Consider the following 20,360-nt stretch of genomic DNA (forward strand, 5'->3'; position numbering starts at 1 on the left):
TGAATTCCGATATACGCAAATATTTCTCCATTCAGCGAAGCTATAATGGACAGTGTAGAGCTAGTTCTTACATGCAAAATTAAACAATAATTATTTTTAAATACAACTGAATAAATATTTATATTGACTAATGGAAAAGCTTCTGTGAATAATTATTTCAAATAATCGATAAATTGTGTGTAAGCAGATGCTTAATGCTACGAAATTAATTTTTGGGCGTAAATTTTGGGAAGTTTAGTTTTTATGCCTGTTATGGTTGTTTTTTTACAGGGCGGGTCCCAAACTCAGCGCCTAACCATGGGTAGGGATGTTTCACTGATGTTTTTTTTGGCTACACAGAGGATATTTGGTCTAAGACCGGAGGTCAAGAGCTGCCTGAGCCATTTATAGAAAAATCGTTTCTGGCCGCTCCCAAGTGAACTTGGGACTCAGTGACCTTTCCTCACTTGCGTGAACTTCTGCACACGGTTCCATGCTCATCTAATAACACCAGCATATTGTAAATTTGCGACTGAGATGCTGGACGCTGTTTCTTGCTAATTTTGGGTTCCTAAAACCGAATATGATAGTAAAACTTTGCTAACACGTAGGATTTTTTATGTTCTAGTCAAGGGGTGTAGGGCTCAAAACACCACCATTTACTAAAATAATAAATAACGTAAATAGCTGTACGTGTTGGAAAATTTTTGAACTGAAATTCGTAAACAGGACACCTCAAATACCACACAGACCACTTAACACATCAGACGCAATTTTTTTTTGTTCAGATTTGTTGAGTAGTGTAATCATTTTGTATATTTAAATAGCTCAGTTCATTGTTCTCAGCTAGAAATTATTATCAATTATTGTAAAAATCTAGAGTCGGGCGAGAAACCTCTGTAATTTCATGCATTACACCAGAAAATTCGTTAAGTGAACTTGTGGAACGGCTTTAAGAATTAGGCCTTATAGGATTTATTAAAAGTTTTGTGTTTATTAACTTGTATATTGATTAATTTTTTAAATTACTGAGCTTTTTACGTTTTTGAATAATTTATTTTTCATAAAATTCCACCAAAATTAATTTAAACTTCGATCTTTTGTTTCAAAAATTTGTTCATTACTTATTAAATTTTCCACTTGCAAAATTGTTTATTATTAATACGAGTATATTGACACGTTATAAATTAGATTTTTGTTTGTAAACAATGATTGAAATACATATGTCAGTATGTACTTATACAATAAGTATATTAATACATAAATGCCTTGTCTCAGGTGAACTGGTTTCGCTTAGTGTGTGGGCAAGTTCCAATCATGCAAGCTTACGTCAGTTTTTGTTTGTCGATATTTGACTTCTATTGAACAGCTGATTAAGCACGTGAAAACTATGAAACAAATTCGTGAAATGTTGAATTCAAACACGCAAGATATTGCATGACATGTGTGTATAACTGAAATATGTAATCAATATGGTGTCAAGTTTGAGAGCTCTCCATAAATAACTGTAATATAAGTATGATGCATTTAAGATAAATCTATAATCAGTGATATGAAATGTCAAAAAGTACGACTATCAGAAACCAACGATTGAATTTATGGCATGCAATTTCTTGCACTGAAAAATATATTGTCTGTTCAGTAGCGAATAAACGATCAAAATGTTAGAGTATATCTCAAGATCATGAAAAAAGTGTTGAAGCCTGCTTAAGGTTTTGTTCTGATTTTCATCAACAGAAGATATTGTGAATTGCCTATTTTAAACCAACTATAAATATTAGGCTCTAGGTTCTGGGTTCTTTAATCGATCTCTTCTACAACAGATATTCCCCTAGCAGGAATAAGGAAACAGTTCTCTACTTGGATTCTGGTTCTTTCATATATCACACATACATATATAGGAAAATATAATCTATTAATCCTATAATGGCCCTCTATTAAACAGCACTTAAACCAAAGAACTAAAAATAATTACATTCTTGGCATATTTTCTATCACTCTTCACCACAATGGTGCCTTCTCCCGTCTTAGAAAGAAGCCTGTTCGTAGCAGTGATTTTCAACACAGTGCAGGAACTATAATTCATCAAATGTGATGACAATGTATATCCGATGCTGCTTAACAACATGGGAACTATCGCAGGAGCAGCAACCTTATGTAGTGGTTTAAATTACAAACCTCGGTGGAGTAAAGTCAGAAAATTAACTCTTTCAAGTTTTATAAAGGGTCTACCAACAAGAACGACGTGATGTTAAAATGAAATAAAATACTCAAATTTGGTTTAAGTGTTTTTTTTTTTTTGTTATGCGGATAATTTTATGCCATTTCATGCCAATTTTCGATGACCCGGGGCTCTTGACGGTTATTTGACTCGGTCTTTTCTCGACGAAAATCGAGGCGATGCTCTGTCACGTTGAATGTAGAGATTCTCTGCGTCGATTTCCTTAAATTTCCGAAAAAATATGTCGGTCAGCATCGTGTTGTAACGATGGCTACTGATAGTAACGGCATTTCATGCTGCAATTTTTAAGAAATAAAACCAAAAGCCTATGAGTTTTATCATTCATAATGATTTTTTTTTCATTGAGTTATAAAATTCATAAGAAATAAAAAATTGTCCCAAAAATAATCAAACTTCAACTGTTAATATCGTTTAAACCTTTTTTTTTTAGACCTTTTTTGTAGAGCATTCAATTTACTACAAAATCTAAGGAACAAGATATTTTTCCAAGTAGTTGGAAGCGATATATAAATTATTCTATCTGATAATAAGAAAAAATAGAAAACTGTAAGAAGGAGGACCTTCCCGTTACAATTAAGAACTCATGCTTGGAGAGGCTTCCTTAAAGGTGTTTAGGAACCTATTTTTTCAGAGTACCAAACGAAAAAAAAAAATATTTTTTTTATCCACCCTAATATACATATATATTTTGTTTTATCTAGTTATACCTCCTTAACTTTTATTTTTATTTATTTGATTAGTTGTTTGAACGGAAAGGTTGAAAATTTATGATTTTATTGGTATAATAGCATTGCACACAGCGATATTAATCGTATTTTACGAGTTTAGTTGAACGCCGCAGGTGGCTTATATTGTCATATGCTGTCAGTTTTATATCAATATGATAGATTCACAGATTACTAGTTAAATTTACACACTATAAGGTATGACAAATTCCTTACTTTCGAACGAAGTTCAATTATGGGTTGCAGAACTCAAATTGTTGCTAACTAATAGAGTATATGTGATTTATGCGAGTTGCTTGTTCGATTCGTATCTCCCCAATTTTCCCTAATTGATTACAACTATTCAAAATACTTTTTTTTTTTTTGAGGTTTTTAATAATATTTTTCCCCTTTTTTTACATAAAATGGAAGGAAAAAAATTAATATTTTTTTTTTGTTTTATACATTTTTAGCAGACTTAGAAAAAAAATTTGACTACGTTGACCAGTGTACGTGAAATTAATATTATAACAATATTTCCAAAAAATTATATGTAAAAAAAGTAGGATTTTTAGATTGATTTATTAAAATTAAATTTATGTCGAATAGGTTGACTAGTGTAATTGAATTTTTGCGTTAATTTTACATTAATTAATTTTAAAACTTGTTGAAACTAAAAAGGAATAATTGTTAATAAGTGCAATGTTTTTTAAATTTACAAAAGCTATGCAGTATGTTGACTAGTGTGCCTGAATTGCCCAGTTAATACTTTAACAATTAATTTAAAAAATAGTAAAGGATAAATTAAGTTACAGTTTAGTACAAATTAAATTAAATCAAATCAAAAAAAAAAATATTAAGAAGTATTTTGTTTTTTTTTTTTTATTGAAGAAAATAACGACTATGTTGATTAGTGTATCTCAAATGCTGTGTTGACTTTATTATATTTAGTCATTAAAAATAGTAGAGAAAAGGCGAGGTTCCAATTTGTGTTAATTTTTTTTTTAATTAATATTAAATCGAATATGTTGACTAGTGTAATGGAATTTCTGTGTAAATTTTACAATAATTAATATTAGAAGTGGTGAAACCATGAAACAATAAATTTTATTATTTCAATTAATGAAAATAACGACTATGTTGATTAGTGTACCTCAAATTTGAATTAACTTTATTATAATTTTTTTATAATTAAAGGAAGTTTAGAAAAAACGAGCTATATTCGTTTTTTTACAATTATTTTAAATCGAATATGTTTTTAAGATATCCTTTTGAAATTTTGTCAATTAAAGTGCTCATTTGTAAATCGAATATGTTGAACGATCTAGTTCTTGTATGTAATTGAGTTTGCAATGTAATACAACGGTTTAACAGAATAATTAATTTCAAAAGATTAAATTTTACAATAATTAATTTAAAAGATTGTTACAAAAATTCGGTTTTATCAGAATTAGAAAAAAATAGTGAATATGTTGACTAGTGTAATTTCATTAAAGAAAATAAAATTGTAGAAACTAATTTAAAACATAGTTAGGAAAAGTACAGTTTATTAAAAATAACTAGAATATGTTGACTAGTGTATATAATTAAATAAAATAATGTTCATGAAATTAATTTAAAAATGAGTTAAAAAGTTCAGTTTATTAAAAATAACTAGAATATGTTGACTAGTGTAATTTAATTAAATAAAGTAAGGTTAATTTAAAAATGAGTTAAAAAAGTTCAGTTTATTAAAAATAACTAGAATATGTTGACTAGTGTATTTTAATTAAATAAAATAAGGTTCTTGAAATTAATTTAAAAATGAGTTAAAAAAGTTCAGTTTAGTTAAAAAAATCGATTTTATCCAGTTTCAGTATTATGCATTACCATAAATAGTGGCACTCTGAGTTCCATAAGATACCTCAAATATTGAACAATATACTACATATAAGGGAAAAAGTCAAGCAGATGTTCGAAAATCCACATATTAGTTATAAGTATGTGGGCTAAGACAAGTTTTCATACGATTTTATATATTGTCATAAAAAAATTCGAGCCGAATTTCAATACTAGACCACGCAGATTGATCGATTTTATCATTAAAAATTCAAAAAAAAAAAAAAAATAACAATTTGTTAACTAGTGTAATTAAATCTATACAAAATTATAAAATTAGACCTTTTATAGACCAGCAATTGCACCACTTCAGCTTATTATCATAAAAGCAATAAGGTAGCCTACCAGCACACCGTTTTTCAAACATTTTAAGAGTGTCATAAATAATGCGAATATAATGCGAATTTTTTGAATTTACTGCATTTACAATTCGTGTGCGAGTTCAAGTTTGTTTGCGATTTTATTGTTATTGCTGCTTTGCTATGCTTCTTTTTTACTATTTTACACAGCGCCTTCGCCAAGTTGTATCTGTTTCTTTCCAATGTCAAGGTTGGCATTTGTTAGCCAAAGCGGGGAAATTCCATATAAATAACTAGCAAAAAGGCAGGCATTTGTATCGGTGCCAGAGAGCGAAGCTCTTGAAAGTTCAGTGCATAGAAAATATGCATCATTCAACGTAATAGTGTTGATATCAACCCAATTAGTGGCACCCTTACTTTTTCTCCGCAATTTTACGCAAATTTTTCAAGTGTTGCAAAAAGTTTAAATAAATAATGAATACATATGTATATATAAATAAATAATTATAAAAATAAAAAAAAAATCGTTTTAACGCATTTAGCATAAATACATAGAAAATATATACATTAATGCGCAATTAAACTCAGCCATATTTTATCCACAAACAATTAATTTGCAATTACAGTGATTGGAAAAAATAATTTGAAAAAAATTCACGGAAAAAGCAGCAACAAATCATAGTAATTAAAATACAGCAAAATGAGTAAGTAATTGTGCAATTAACTGATTAACTGTTGAACAAATTGTCAACCCTGATATTGTGCGGTAAAAACTAGTGTGTATGGCTTGTGAAGGGTTTTACTCGAAATTAATTTTTATATCCGCAATTATTATTATTAAAATATTAAATTATATATTTATGAATATATTAAGTGCGCAAAGCATATTACCAACACGTTGTGTATATAAATTGGTAATTAACTCGTCCGGTGCTTGGAAAGTTATTAATTAACCCAACAGATTTTCCGAAGGTTAACAATTTTATCGCACTGGAATTATAAATATCATGCTGCAAGAATGTATGTATTGTTCGAAACGTCCACAGATCATATTTGTAATTAAACATTATTGAACAAAATTTTTAACACAAAATATTTTTGTGTAAGGTAATATTAAAATACAGCTATGAGCAAAAAATAGTAAGACTTTATTCATAATTTTAAAATTCTTAATTTATTCTTCAAAATCATCCCTCTCAAAGTAATCCCGCATTACCTCAATACATTTGCGCCAACGTTTTTGCCAAACCTCGAAACAGTTGTTAAAGTCAATTTCCAGAATAGACTGCAATGCGCATAGAGAACCACGTTAATGTCTCCAATTGACTCAAAACGGTTTCCCCGGAACGTTCGTTTGAGTTTGCTGAATAGTCAGAAGTCACTCAGAGCTAAATCAGTAGAATACGGTGGTTGCGCTACAATATTGGTTGAAAATTTGGAAACTCACGAAGAATCAATGCAATATGCGACGGTGCAAAAACCCAGTAGTTGTCGGCCCATAGTACCGGCCTCTTTTTACGAATAGCTTCGTGTAAACGACACATAACACTCAAATAGTATTACTTTTTGTCAGTTTGGCCGGTCGGAAGAAATTCAGAGTGCACTACACTTCGATAATCGAAGAAAACTGTCAACATAACGTTGATTTTTGACCTGCTATCACGGCGTTTTTTCGGCTTCGGCTCACCGTTGCCGCGATATTCGGCCGATTTATCGTCTGTTTCTTGGTCGTAAGCATAAATCCAAGACTCATCGCCAGTAATAATACATTTCATAACATCCTGGTAGTCGGAAAGCATTGTTTCATAGATTGGAAAAACTTTAGTGAGTTTGGAACCAATCGTGCATTCACTTTTCTTTGCCTAAATGATCCTCCAAAATGGTTTTCACTACTCCTTCCGATATTCCAACGATGCCAGTATGATTTCTAACTGTTAATCATCGGTTCTCAAGCACCAATTCCGGCACATAGTACAAGTAGTTCGTCGTCAACGTGTTCTCGACCCTCTTTGAATAACTTGTACCAATCAAAAACACTTGCTCGCGACAAACAATTATCACTGAAGGCCTTTTCCAACATTCTGAATGCTTAGGCACCAGAACTTCATTGTTGAATAATTTCACTCGTCGTAAAATTCGAGGAATGCACTTTAAGTACTTCAGAAAGACAATCATATGCTAAACACTAATGATAATTTGATGTGACATTCAGCACAGATGTCAGTGACACCAACCAAAAACAAAATATTTAGACGAATGGGTTTCCGCGCGAAATTTAAATTAATAAGTCTTACTATTTTTTGCTAACACTAGTATATACTGATCAAATTTTATCCGGAAAATAAATGTTTAAGAATTTGAATACAAATATTTATTATCGTATATGTAAATTACTGAGTTGGAGGATGGTATGATATTGATATCATCGGCCTCAACACCCGCGCCGTTAGTTCTGCTTTCTCCAGACTGGACAAGGAAGCAAAACAAATGGGTCTGCCAGTGAACGAGGGCAAGACGAAATATCTTCTGTCATCAAACAAACAGTTGTTGCGCTCGCGACTTGGCACTCACGTCACTGTTGACAGCCATAACTTTGAAGTCTTATATAATTTCGTCTATCTTGGAACCAGCGTAAACACCACCAACAATGTCAGCCTAGAAATCCAACGCAGGATAAATCTTGCCAACAGGTGCTACTTCGGACTGAGTAGGCAATTGAGAAGCAAAGTCCTCTCTCGACAAACAAAAACCAAACTCTATAAGTCACTCATAATTCCCGTCCTGCTATATGGTGCAGAGTCTTGGACGATGTCAACAACGGATGAGTCGACGTTGCGAGTTTTCGAGAGAAAAGTTCTGCGAAAGATTTATGGTCCTTTGCGCGTCGGCCACGGCGAATACCGCATTCGATGGAACGATGAGCTGTACGAGATATACGACGACATCGACATAGTTCAGCGAATTAAAAGACAGCGGCTACGCTGGCTAGGTCATGTTGTCCGGATGGACGAAAACATTCCAGCTCTGAAAGTATTCGACGCAGTATCCGCCGGGGGAAGCAGAGGAAGAGGAAGACCTCCACTCCGTTGGAAGGACCAAGTGGAGAAGGACCTGGCTTCGCTTGGAATATCCAATTGGCGCCACGTGGCGAAAAGAAGAAACGACTGGCGCGCTGTTGTTAACTCGGCTATAATCGCGTAAGCGGTGTCTACGCCAATTAAGAAGAAGAAGAAGAAGATGATCCAATACCACGGCTGGAATGACTTCAGCAAATTCTCTCTGTTTTTTCCGGCTCTTTTTTCGACGTCATATTCATAAATCGACGTCCCGTCAATAGTAATGACACGTTTTATGAATGTAGAGCCTCAGCTACGTTGTCAAGCAATATTCCACAAGACGTCATTTTGCAAAGGATTCAAGTATTTTGGCCTGAGTCTAGCATTGACACGCTTCATACCCAAAACATTAACCAAGATGTGTTGAGTCGATCCAGCGATGTTGAGATCCTCTGCTACTTCTCTGCCTATATGCCAACACGACGAGTTTCAAGCACTGCTTCTTTAACTGTTTTGATCCATATAAGTTGAGACGCTCTGATATTTCACTGTTTCTTTAACTTTTTCGATCTTTTTCCACTTTTAATCGTCATTAACAGGAATTTAAGGAGGACTCGCAGTCGAAAGGCTTTTGGATGATTTTACGACCTTCACCATGTCCAACGATTCTGCAGCTGTAATATCATTCCATGAACTAGCAATTGTAAGCAAACTCGTGCATAAAACTCGAATTGTATCGTTTAGTTGATTGTTGAGAAAACTGTATCGAAAATTTATTTTTAATTCTCATATTTTTTTTTCGAAATTTTGCATCGTTTTGGCACCAAAAAGTTAAAATATGCACATTTTTAAGTTTGTGGCTAGAACTTAATTTACATTTTATAAATTAATCCTTTCAAAGACGAATTTTTCTAGGTTAAACCGTTTGTGTTAGGTCCATGAGCTATGCATGGACCAGTTTTGGTCTTTAGTGACACCGGAAGAAGTTCAGTTACTAGGTCCATGAGGAGTAGACATCCTTTAGAATGCCTGCGCATGACGCGTATTTTAACAGACTCTGTGGCCTCAATATCGATATCTCCTCCTGTGTATCATACCGTGGGCAGCCCAGATGCTGACCGTGTAGTCGTGCCAATGCGGGACAAGTTTAAAAAAGATGTTCCATTGTTTCTCTGGTGCCCTTGCTTAATTCATTTCCCGCAGTCTTCTTGGTCTGTTAGCCGCATTCAATAAACCCTTAAACCAATAAAATGTCTTCTTTTCACGCTCTAAAATGAAGACTTTGATATGATTTGGCATAAATCTCCACTCCAGCCACCACTTGAAGCAACACTGAAAAGCATCCAGTTGCCGACTTTGAGAATTCTATAAAGTTACACCTTTCCGCCTTTGTTCTACGGTTAAACGTTGTGCATACATCTCTAAAAATTATTAGAAGCTTTTAATTTAAAGTTGGAATTATGTCTGGGAACGTCATTGAAATAATGTTTAATTTATTAATACAACAAATGAATGACTACAACCAGACTACTTCAAACCACAGTTCGCAAATTAAGCCAATTAGTCACCACATTTTAAAATCAAACTGTTGAAGTTGCTCTCAATCAAACTCGGTACTGACAGCGTTGTTAATTTATTTACTTTTTTTACAAACTTACTCTATAAATTACATGTGAGACCTTACTATACTCGTCATCTTTTTTTTTTACATTTCATACCGAAGTAACTCATTTTAGCTCAGTCATCTAACATGTGTACATGAAAGCCCTCAAATGACCTTAATTTCTGTGTACTCACTTAAATAGTTTGTTGGCTTTGCACAAACATATTAAGTAGACTCTTTCATAAGTTTAATTAGCTGCGCAAAGTTCAAATGTTTTTTTTTTTTTATCATCTGACTTTGTGTCATGTTCAAGTTAACCAGACTGAAGTTGGTGAAGTAAGATGGAAACCAGTTTGACCCAGCGACGGTGTCAAAAGGGCTAACATTAAGTGATGACATAGCATGTTTTCTGTTGAGAGAGACATAAATAGTACAAGTAAAAAAGACTGTACTCCAATTTAGAGACAATTTTAAAGCTTTAGGCGGGTCCTAAATAATACGCTGATAAGATTGGCTTATAAATCTATCAAGAAATTAACAACATCGGTTTCCTTAATTATGTTTAAACTGTAATTATTTAAAGGGTTTGAACCACCTTTTCATAAGTTTCCAGATTAACTAAGAGGGTTATGCAGAATCCACTAACCATTAAACAAATTGAAAAGAGATTGGGTTTCCAGTCAGTGTTCGCGAGAAAAATTCTACGACAAATTTATTCGAGTTTACGATTGCAACAGCGAATATCGCATAAGATACTATGTATGCCAAACTCTTGAGAGCTTTGGATGACAGAAGCAAAGCTGGCCGACTTAAAAAATCATTATTTCCTTTGGCTAGAATATCAGTTTTGAAACTTGCAGGTTTCACTTGACTTTGAACTTCGATATGGTGACATTAATTAGACAAACATCGAAGTTTGGAAAAATCTAAGAAGAATTTCGATGAAGTCTAGATATGGCAACTATAAAGCACCTGAGACTTGTCTAATTTTTCATAATTATGTTCTATCAAACTCGTGTACTGTATGCCTTATCATAAACTTAATGTTTTTTGCCTAATTCCCAACATGCGTCCTGTTTCCTGGATATCTTGTGAATGCTAGTCCTTTGTTAATCTCAAAATTCCCAGATATCAGTGGAACCTTATGGATCGACGAAGCGTTTTGAGCTTACCACAAATTTGTTCAGGCCATGAATATCAATCCCAGACACTTTGCTTCATTATGTTCGCGAAGATGTGTCCACCGAGATGTTTTAAGCTTAGTCTGACAAAAGCTGTACAGTTTAGAAATATCTAAATGATATCAGCTCGCCTTCCTCCATATAACATTTGCAATTTGTAACCGACAAAATATGTAGCCTCGCCTCATGTTAGCTTATTGAACAATATCCAGTGACAACACCTCCAATTGCGGTGAGATGAACCTTGTTAAGGGCGAATAGTAGCACAGGACTTTCAACTCCAATTCAGGATCTCGCAGGCACACAACTACTGATTCACAGGAAGGTTCATAGATCGAACTCTAAAGAACAATAGGAAAGCCAATTACCGAATCGTTCTCCATCTGATGAAATTAGTGTAAGGGGCACCCTCTCTAACACACAGCTAAACAATTCGGATAGCTAGATGCTATTGATAAAGAGGTCACACGCTCTTTGACTTGTTTTACCTTTTGTTAAATGATATTGCTAACAAACCCTAAAACATTCAGAAGGCTTAGGTTCAAAGGCTAAGGAAGACCCGTTAGATCAATTGCAAAAAACCATTTGAGGCTTTAGTGCTAAGTACTAAGAGACAAATCTTCACCAAGGAGTGCGGTGAATACGGTTTACTTAAAAATTCTATATAATTACTAAATCAAATCATATTACGATTACTTCGGAAAACCTAAATTGAATATTGAATATGGTTCTAGCAAATATAGCAAATATTTTTATGCAAATACTAATTTGAATTTATCACTAAATTCTTCTTTTATTTTTCAGGGATCCCAACGATGCTTTCCGAGGTTACCGAACTGCCCGCCGTGCAATTGGGCGAGTATACGCTGCAATTTGAATTGGGCGAACCTACAGAACGTGCCAAGGAAGTGGCCCTAAAGGAGCTACGCGAAACGCCAGAAAATAAAGAAGCGGCGACTAAAGAACTAAGGCAGTTATTGGAAGGTAAGCACTCACGTTAATACTTTGTAGTTTGCCCATAATTTCTCAAAATTACTTCGCATCGTCGGGCCAAACTCTCCACTAACTTCTGGCACCTGCTTTGTAGAATTGCGTACCATGCCTACTCGATACCAATTCAAAGTTCCTCAGCATTTTTGAATCTTTTCTTAGCAATTCGCATCTTAACATTGCACCATAAATTTTCAATGAGCCAATTCTTCAAATTTTTAGCTGCGTGCTTTGGATCCAATCCAAAATCCAATTCACAGGCATCGATTCGAATATTTCCATAGTATTTTTGAGAATGAAATTGGTCCATACTGCCATCTATCCTTACCAATGATCCAACGCCAAATACGCTCTCCAGACAATCACCCTACCTTCGACTGCTTAATGTTTTCTGTGGTGTAACTACAATTCTATGCCTGGCACCTGGGATGAGGGACAAATCGTTTTCCAACAGATGCAATACGATTCACCTTTGCTTCATCACTCCAAAGTACTCTTTTCTAAAATTTGTCGTCCTTTTCTAAATGTTCTTTAGCAATGTTCAACCGTGCTCTTATGTTTTTTTAGGCAGCAATGTTTTTTTCGACTAATTCGTTTAAACCCCTGAGTGTCAATGAGACGTCTTCGTATAAGTCTACTGGATACGCTAAACCTAAGTTATTCATTTCAGCCATATTCTATCGGGAAGTGTTAAAAGGATCAATCTTGCTTTTTCTGATGATGGCTCTATCAGCATGTTTCATTGTTTTAAGTGCTTCTTGTGCGAATGGTGTATGTGTGTGTAATGTGCGTCCCAGTTCAGAGCAGTATAACAGCTCAACTGGTAGTAGTTTCAGCTACGAGCTCTGACCGGAGACTTAATGCTGGTACCACGGGGAGCAGGAGCCCTTGAAGTTCGTTCCAACCTGCTCACGCGGACTGGCCTTTTGGGGAGTATCGTTGTAGTTATGGTTAAAACCTGACTGACACTTTGTCAGTTGAATGTGGAGTTGTATTGCAACCGGGTGCCGGATCCAAAGTACGACAGTGGTTTTAGATGGGTCTCGAGCCCCACTAATATAGTTAGTGTGCCCATTCCATACTGCCAATTGGTACTAAAAATTCCTGGCATTTTCAAGATGCTGATCAACCTATTGATTTGATCCGCTGTGCTTTTGAGCGCCGTGGGGTAAGGCTGCCGTTAGCAGATACCCACATTCAGCACACTGGACGTTGTCAACAGTGACGTAGATGATGACAGGAGATATTTTGTCTTGCCCTCGTTTACTGCCACACCCATTTGCATCGCTTCCTTATTCAATCCGGAGAAAGCAAAACTAACGGCGCGGATGTTGAGCCCAATGATATCTATTTCTTCGGCGTACACGAGCAGTTGTACATTCTTATAGAAGATGGTACCTTCTCTATTCAGTTCTGTAGCTCTAATTAATTTCTCCAGCAGTAGATTGCAGTGAAGTCGCACGATAGGAAGTCGCCTTGTCTGAAACGACATATTTTCCGAAGCTGACGGAACTTTTGGTATTGCTCATCGTCATACGGCATAAAGGCAGCCCCTTTTCGTGCTGTCAAAAGCAGCTTTGAAATCGACGAAGAGGTTGTTTTTTTCACGAGTCCCTTTCAAGATTTGACGCATGGTGAATATCTGGCGAGTTGTTGATTTGCCAGATCTAAAGCCACACTGATAAGGTCCAAACAGTTTGTTGACGGTGGGCTTTAATCTTTCACACAATACGGTCGATAGAACCTTATATGCGATGTTGAGGAGGCTAATCCCACGGTAATTGACACATATTGTGGGGTCTCCTTTTTATGGATTGGGCAGAGCACACTTAAATTCCAGTCGTTGGTCGGAAGCATGTCCAACGATTGGAATTAAATTGTGCTCTTCCGACCATATTCTACAAAGAAGCTGATGCGTGCGCCTTATCAGTTCTTCGCTCCCGTATTTGAATAGCTTGGCTAGCAATCCAACGGCCCCCGCCGCTTTGTTGTCCTTCAGACGGGTAATTGCTATTCGAACTTCTACATGTTCGGGCAATGGAACGTACGTATTTTAATTATACTCTCGCAACAAAGTTGCTAAGGAGAGTATTATAGTTTTGTTCACATAACGGTTGTTTGTAAGTCCTAAAACTAAAAGAGTCAGATATAGGGTTATATATACCAAAGTGATCAGAGTGACGAGTAGAGTTGAAATCCGGATGTCTGTCTGTCCGTCCGTCCATCTGTCCGTCCGTCCGTGCAAGCTGTAACTTGAGTAAAAACTGAGATATCATGATGAAACTTGGTACACGTATTTCCTGGCTCCATAAGAAGGTTAAGTTCGAAGATGGGCAAAATCGGCCCACTGTCACGCCCACAAAATGGCGGAAACCGAAAACCTATAAAGTGTCATAACTAAGCCATAAATAAAGATACTAAAGTGAAATTTGGCATAAAGGATCGCATTAGGGAGGGGCATATTTGGACGTAACTTTTTTGGAAAAGTGGGGGTGGCCCCGCCCCCTGCTAAGTTTTTTGTACATATCTCGGAAACTACTATAGCTATGTCAACCAAACTCTATGAAGTCGTTTCCTTCAGGCATTTCCATATACAGTTCAAAAATGGAAGAAATCGGATAATAATCACGCCCACCTCCCATACAAAGGTTATGTTGAAAATCACTAAAAGTGCGTTAACCGACTAACAAAAATCGTCAGAAACACTAAATTTTACGGAAGAAATGGCAGAAGGAAGCTGCACACAGGCTTTTTTTTTAAATTGAAAATGGACTAAAAACCATATCTCAGGAACTACTAGACCGATTTCAATGAAATTCGGTATATAATATTTTCTTAACACCCTGATGATATGTACGAAATATGGGTGAAATCGGTTCACAACCACGCCTTCTTCCAATACAACGCTATTTTGAATTCCATCTGATGCCTTCTCTGTATAATAATATATACATTAGGAACCAATGATGATAGCGGAATAAAACTTTACACAAATACGGTATTTGAAAAATATGTAAATGACGGATAATGAAATCTTGATTATCACTTTATCATGCGAGAGTTTAAAATGTTCGGTGACACCCGAACTTAGCCCTTCTTTACTTGTTTTATTTAACATTTAGGGAATTGTTTCTCTGTATATGACTGTAAATTTCAAGCATAAAATTACGTCAATAATCTTTTTAATTACCGCACAAGTTGTTAACAACTTCTAGAAAAACAATTAGAAAGCTTCAACACCATAAACACTGCCACTTGACTGTGAAATTATAAATCAATACTAAAAACAAATATTTGCCAGTTCACATTTGAACTATGAACTTCTCTATATTTACATATGTATGTGTAAATAATTTCCATAATTGTCACTAAATAGCTGAGCATTTAATTTTTTTGTTTCTAAACTTCCTACTTTTGGCATAACATAAATGGTATTTGCAAATATTGTCATAGCAATTACTGTAAAGTGACGCGTTTAGTGTTGTAATTTACAGTTGACATGCGAACGGCCATTTAACTTCCTACAAAATCAGAACTTTCAAAAATTCCCAGACAAACTGAACATTTATTTTTCTCATACACTATTTTAATAACTGCAATAAGGTTTTCAATTAAGCATGTATTTAATTAGCAATATTTTTTTAAACAGATAAAAGTACATCTGAAACACTACACATACAAGTACAGTATTACCCGCTTAATTGCACCCATAATGTAATTAAGCAAATATAACGTAAAAAGTCTGGTAAAAAGCGATCCATTATTTTTGCAATAAACACTTTTTACCAGAAAAAATGTTTACCATAGCCAGGAACAGGTAGTAATCATTGCTGCCAGATCCGGTTTGAAAGTTGGCTGCATAAGAACCTCTCCCCAAGCTTTTGTAGTTACTGGCGAGTCACTATCAGAATGTTTGGCCCGGCGTTACCCTGTTGGAACACAATTTTTTTTCTTTTTCGCCAAAGCTGGCCGCATTCTGATGTTTACTTTTTAGCAGTTAGGCTGTAGAGCAGCACCTCATAATAGATGATTACCTGTCGATTCCACCAAACAATTAAAACATTTCGGGTCTTCATACAGACTTGGCCACCGTTTGCGCCTCGATTAAACAGCGTTTCAGAGATAGAAAATCGGTCCATACATTTCTTTTTGCTTTATTTCGTATGCCACCCATACATATAGCTTTTTAATACTTTTTGTTCAATGTTTAGCTGCGGGTCAATACATACAAACAGAGCTTACAAGACGGACGGACTGAACGATTTTCATAATTTTATCGACATTTTTAACAATAGGCCTCCTGGATTACCGGTACGGTATCGACGAAATCAAAATTGCGCGGAATTGGCTGTTACAGTATTAGAATGTATTCACTGAAAGTCGCCTGGTTTTCGGTTTTATCAAAGAAAACTTCAAAATATGGTTTTTTTTTCTCGATCGCACTTACACAACGCGAGTTACAGATTACTATAGCCATCTATTGGAAAGCTAATGGATTTATTTATTCTAGACCTTACATTTTAAGCAAATTAAGCGTTGTTAAATACCTTCAGCACAACAATTTAATGTTGTTCAATCATCGACGAATTTGAATTAAAAGGTCAATTGAATAGTAACAGGCCTACCATAGTAAAACACATTTATGTAGTGCTATGATTTGCACTTTACTTCAAGATAGGACTTAATTTCGGCGATTACCTTTTCATTCGAAGAAAATTTCTTTCTCGCAAGCATTCTTTTGAAATCTGAAAAAGCAATTCAATCCTAATTCATGGATTTTTGCCATCCTTTTTACTGACTTGCGATATGGTACATTATCTTGGTGAAACTGCACTTTCTTTTTCTTAAAATTAATTATTTTTTAGATTTTTTGATGTTTTTGTGGGTCCAGCTAATGGATTTATCTTCGGTGCTCATTTCACCACGTCTAAACTTAGCATATCAACTTTGATGGTATATTTTCCTGGGGCAGTGTCCGGAAACTCGTCATAAAGCCAAGTTTCTCCTTCAACTCAAAAAGTAATATTTTATCAACATGCGAAATTCTTTTTATGTATTTTATTCACAAAAACAAAAGTTGTTTCACTCAAAATGACATAATGATATATGCCTCCTTCTGGACGACCTTCGACCTCTTCAACTGATAAAATTATTAAAAAAGTGAAGGATATGGTGCTTGAAAATCGTGAAGCAAGTCACGATGTTAGAGCTCGACATCTCGACATCTCTAGTGAGTCCGTCCGGTGGATATTTTGGGTTTGAAACGCGACTCTTCCCGATAAAGCAGAATTTTTTTCAAAAAGATTACCGTAAACAGGTCTCTTTGGACATGTTTAATCGTGCGAATTCTGATCCACATTCATGGAGGGCATTATAACCGACTTGACATGCAAACGCGACTTGGCTCTCACGTCATGACAGCTTTGAAGTTGTAGATAATTTCGTCAACCAATAACACCACCCTCGGAATGTAGGGCTCTTGCCAAAGAAACGAGCCGAAAGTCCTCTCCGACGAACAAAAAAACACTCATAATTGTCTGTTGTCCTTGGGCGATTTTTCGATATTCTGGAAAAATTTTGGTGCGTTAGGAATTTGTTCCGGAGGAACAGACGTTTAATAAGGAGTTGTGTTCAACGAGTGAGAACAAACATAGAAAAAGGCCGGAATTGTGGACGACTGATTTTTGGATTTTAACTATAACACTCATAAGAAGAAGAAGACGCACACAATCCTCGGAATGTAGGGAAAAAACGCCTAAACCAAAAAACAAAACACTTCATTGCCACGATAATTTTTAAAGACAAAAAAAACGTTATAAATTTTACACGCTCATCGCACCATCAACGAATTTAAAATAAAAACGTTATAAATAACATCGATCCACATTTGGCTCCATGTGAATTTTTGTTCCCCAAACTGAAATTGCCGCTGCGTGGAACCCGTTTTCAATCGTTCGAAGAGATAGAACGAAATTCGCTGAAGGAGCTGACGGCCATTCCAAAAAGTGCTTATGGAAAGTGTTTTGAGGACTGGAAAAATTTTTGGCAAAGGTGTATTATATCCGATGGGGATTACTTTGAAGGCGACAAAATAAATATTGATGAATAATTAATTATTTTCGGTTTTATTTATAATTTCCGGATACTTTTTGTACACAATTTTATACAGGGTGGGCCATCTAACGTTTTAAATTTGAATTATCTATATTTCGACATTCGAAACGTCAAATACCATTCGGAAAGTGACAGATATTCAGTAAACAGTCTAAAATTTACGAAATGGGTCGCTATTCACTAGAAGAAAACTGGGAAATATTGAAAATTTGAAAGTTTGACCGAGGATGGTCAATTTTACCGAAAAATCATCTTTTCGGACGAGGCTCATTTCCACCTCGATGGTTACGTTAACAAGCAGAATTGTCACATTTGGGGCGCTACGTGCCATACAACAAACGCTACACTCAATCTTTTACGCCCTTCTTCGAAAATCGCATAATCAGCAAAAGAGGTGATGTGAATTGGCCTCCCAGAAGCTGCGAGTTAACTCCGCTGGACTATTTTCTGTGAGGAGCTGTTAAAGATAAATGTTACGCCAACCATCCAGAAACAATTAGAGATCTGAAGTACGAGATTCAAGCTGCTGTAGCTGCCATAAGGCCTGAAACCATCGAGAAGGTACTCCAAAATTGGGTGGATCGGATAAGCTACTGTAAACTCAGCCGTGGTGGTCATTTGTCCAAAATTGTTTTCCACAAATAAATTTCATAAAACAACCATTTAAATAAATGTTAGACCTTTGAAAAATATCAAGCCGTTTTTTCTTTATTGACTTTTTAAATTTTAAATTTTATATGGCCCACCCGTTATATGTATCAGTTTTATCAGAAAACGGGAAATCCCTGTATTAATATAATATATGTATATGTATATATAAGTACAAATAAGTTAATTTTTTTTTTTTTTTTTATAATAATTCATATAACAAAAAGAGTTTTGTTATATAAATACCAGCCGATTTTACTTTTAATTTTCTCCGCTTAAAGCAGAAACATTATTTTTTTAGAGAGTTGAAGGTCACGGTGATGAGTCGCACAGTAAAGGGTTATGATTGTAATAAAAGCTGTCGCAATTATTTTCAGCGAAAAAATATCGCATGGGAAGCAGCACATGTAAAGCGCGTACAAAAACAAATATCTACAAATGTATTAAAAATATTTCATAATAAAAAGCGGCAGGTATATTGCAGCACAGCAATATAAATATGTATGTATGTATGTATATGCATGCAAGTCAGTGTCAGCGCAGTGCTGAATCAGTTTCAGAAAGTGTCATTTTTATCATCACGGTCACAGCTAGAGGCATTTTTTTTACAAACATTCCCAGATTTTCACTCGTCATCATCACTGTTGGGGCTGTCATAAAGTCATAAAATGCTTTCGTTTGTTTTGATTTTTTTGTTTTTTTTTTTCGGATACACCATTTTATGCTTGTGTATGTATATACATATGTAGTTCTGCGTTGTATAGGAAGCACCTTAACATACATACATGCGTTCTCCAATGCTAAAATAAACGGAACCAAGTTACCGTTTTTTGTGCAAAATTTTAATTACCCAGTAGTCAAATCGGAATGCAATTTTTTTAGAAATAAAAAATCACAACGTTTTATGCTCAAATTTATATGTTTGCTTGTATGGTATGCCTAATAATTTATTCTTTTTTTTAACTACTTCTCCTTTTAGTTGATTTTTGGTAATTAGTTTTCTTATCTCCGTTTTCTCACTCGTTTTCAAATGTTTGTTGTTCGTTAATTGATTTCATGTGTATAGCACTAAAGGCTGTTGTTTATTGTTTACAAATAATAAATAATAAGTTAGGTTAGGCTAGCGATGCGATGAAGAACTCAATGTTTATGTACCATAGGACTTAAATACAATTTGAAAGCTAAAACATGTTCAGATTTACTTGTACCTAATGATAATTAAACTAAACTAAACTCGGCTATAACGCCAATAAAGAAGAAGAATGCTAAGTTTAAAATCTCTCAGAAGTGGGTTGAGTTTTTGGCGAAATGATCACGAATTACGAGGGCAGTATGGGATGGTGCATTATCGTGGTGTAAAAACCAAGAATTGTCTTTCCACAATTCTGGCCTTTTTAGGCGGATAGCGTTACGCAAACGACGCATAACGTTCAAATAATATTCCTTGTTGACTGTTTGACCGGTTGGAAGGAATTCATATTGCACAACACCACGATAATCGAAGAAAACAGTCAACATGACCTTGATTTTTGAGCGACTTTGGCGCGATTTTTTTGGTCTCGGCTCTCTTTTGGCACGATATTCGCTCGATTGATCGGTTGTTTCGGGGTCGTAGGCATAGATTAAAGTCTCATCGTAATGCGTTTCATGACACCCTGGTAGTCGG

The 20,360-nt window shown here is 35.1% G+C and overlaps 1 protein-coding gene and 1 long non-coding RNA gene across 4 annotated transcripts in view; both read left to right on the top strand.

Annotated features, from left to right (window-relative positions):
- LOC126754209 (uncharacterized) overlaps nt 1–20,360 on the top strand; it is a 127,165-nt gene that overhangs the window by 97,358 nt on the left and 9,447 nt on the right. The window lies entirely within an intron of this gene.
- Nucleotides 1–20,360, top strand: part of LOC126754200 (alpha-tocopherol transfer protein-like) — a 40,467-nt gene that overhangs the window by 16,577 nt on the left and 3,530 nt on the right. For 2 of the 3 annotated variants that reach the window (XM_050466166.1, XM_050466164.1), the window contains one exon: nt 11,747–11,926. In XM_050466166.1, the coding sequence (XP_050322123.1) occupies nt 11,758–11,926 (169 nt within the window). In that variant the 5' untranslated portion in view covers nt 11,747–11,757. Of the gene's footprint in view, nt 1–5,728; nt 5,807–11,746; nt 11,927–20,360 lie in introns of all 3 variants that reach the window. The other variant, XM_050466165.1, reaches the window with a different exon arrangement.

The sequence above is a fragment of the Bactrocera neohumeralis genome, chromosome 3, assembly GCF_024586455.1.
Source record: "Bactrocera neohumeralis isolate Rockhampton chromosome 3, APGP_CSIRO_Bneo_wtdbg2-racon-allhic-juicebox.fasta_v2, whole genome shotgun sequence".
In the NCBI taxonomy this organism is placed as follows: Eukaryota; Metazoa; Arthropoda; class Insecta; order Diptera; family Tephritidae; genus Bactrocera; species Bactrocera neohumeralis.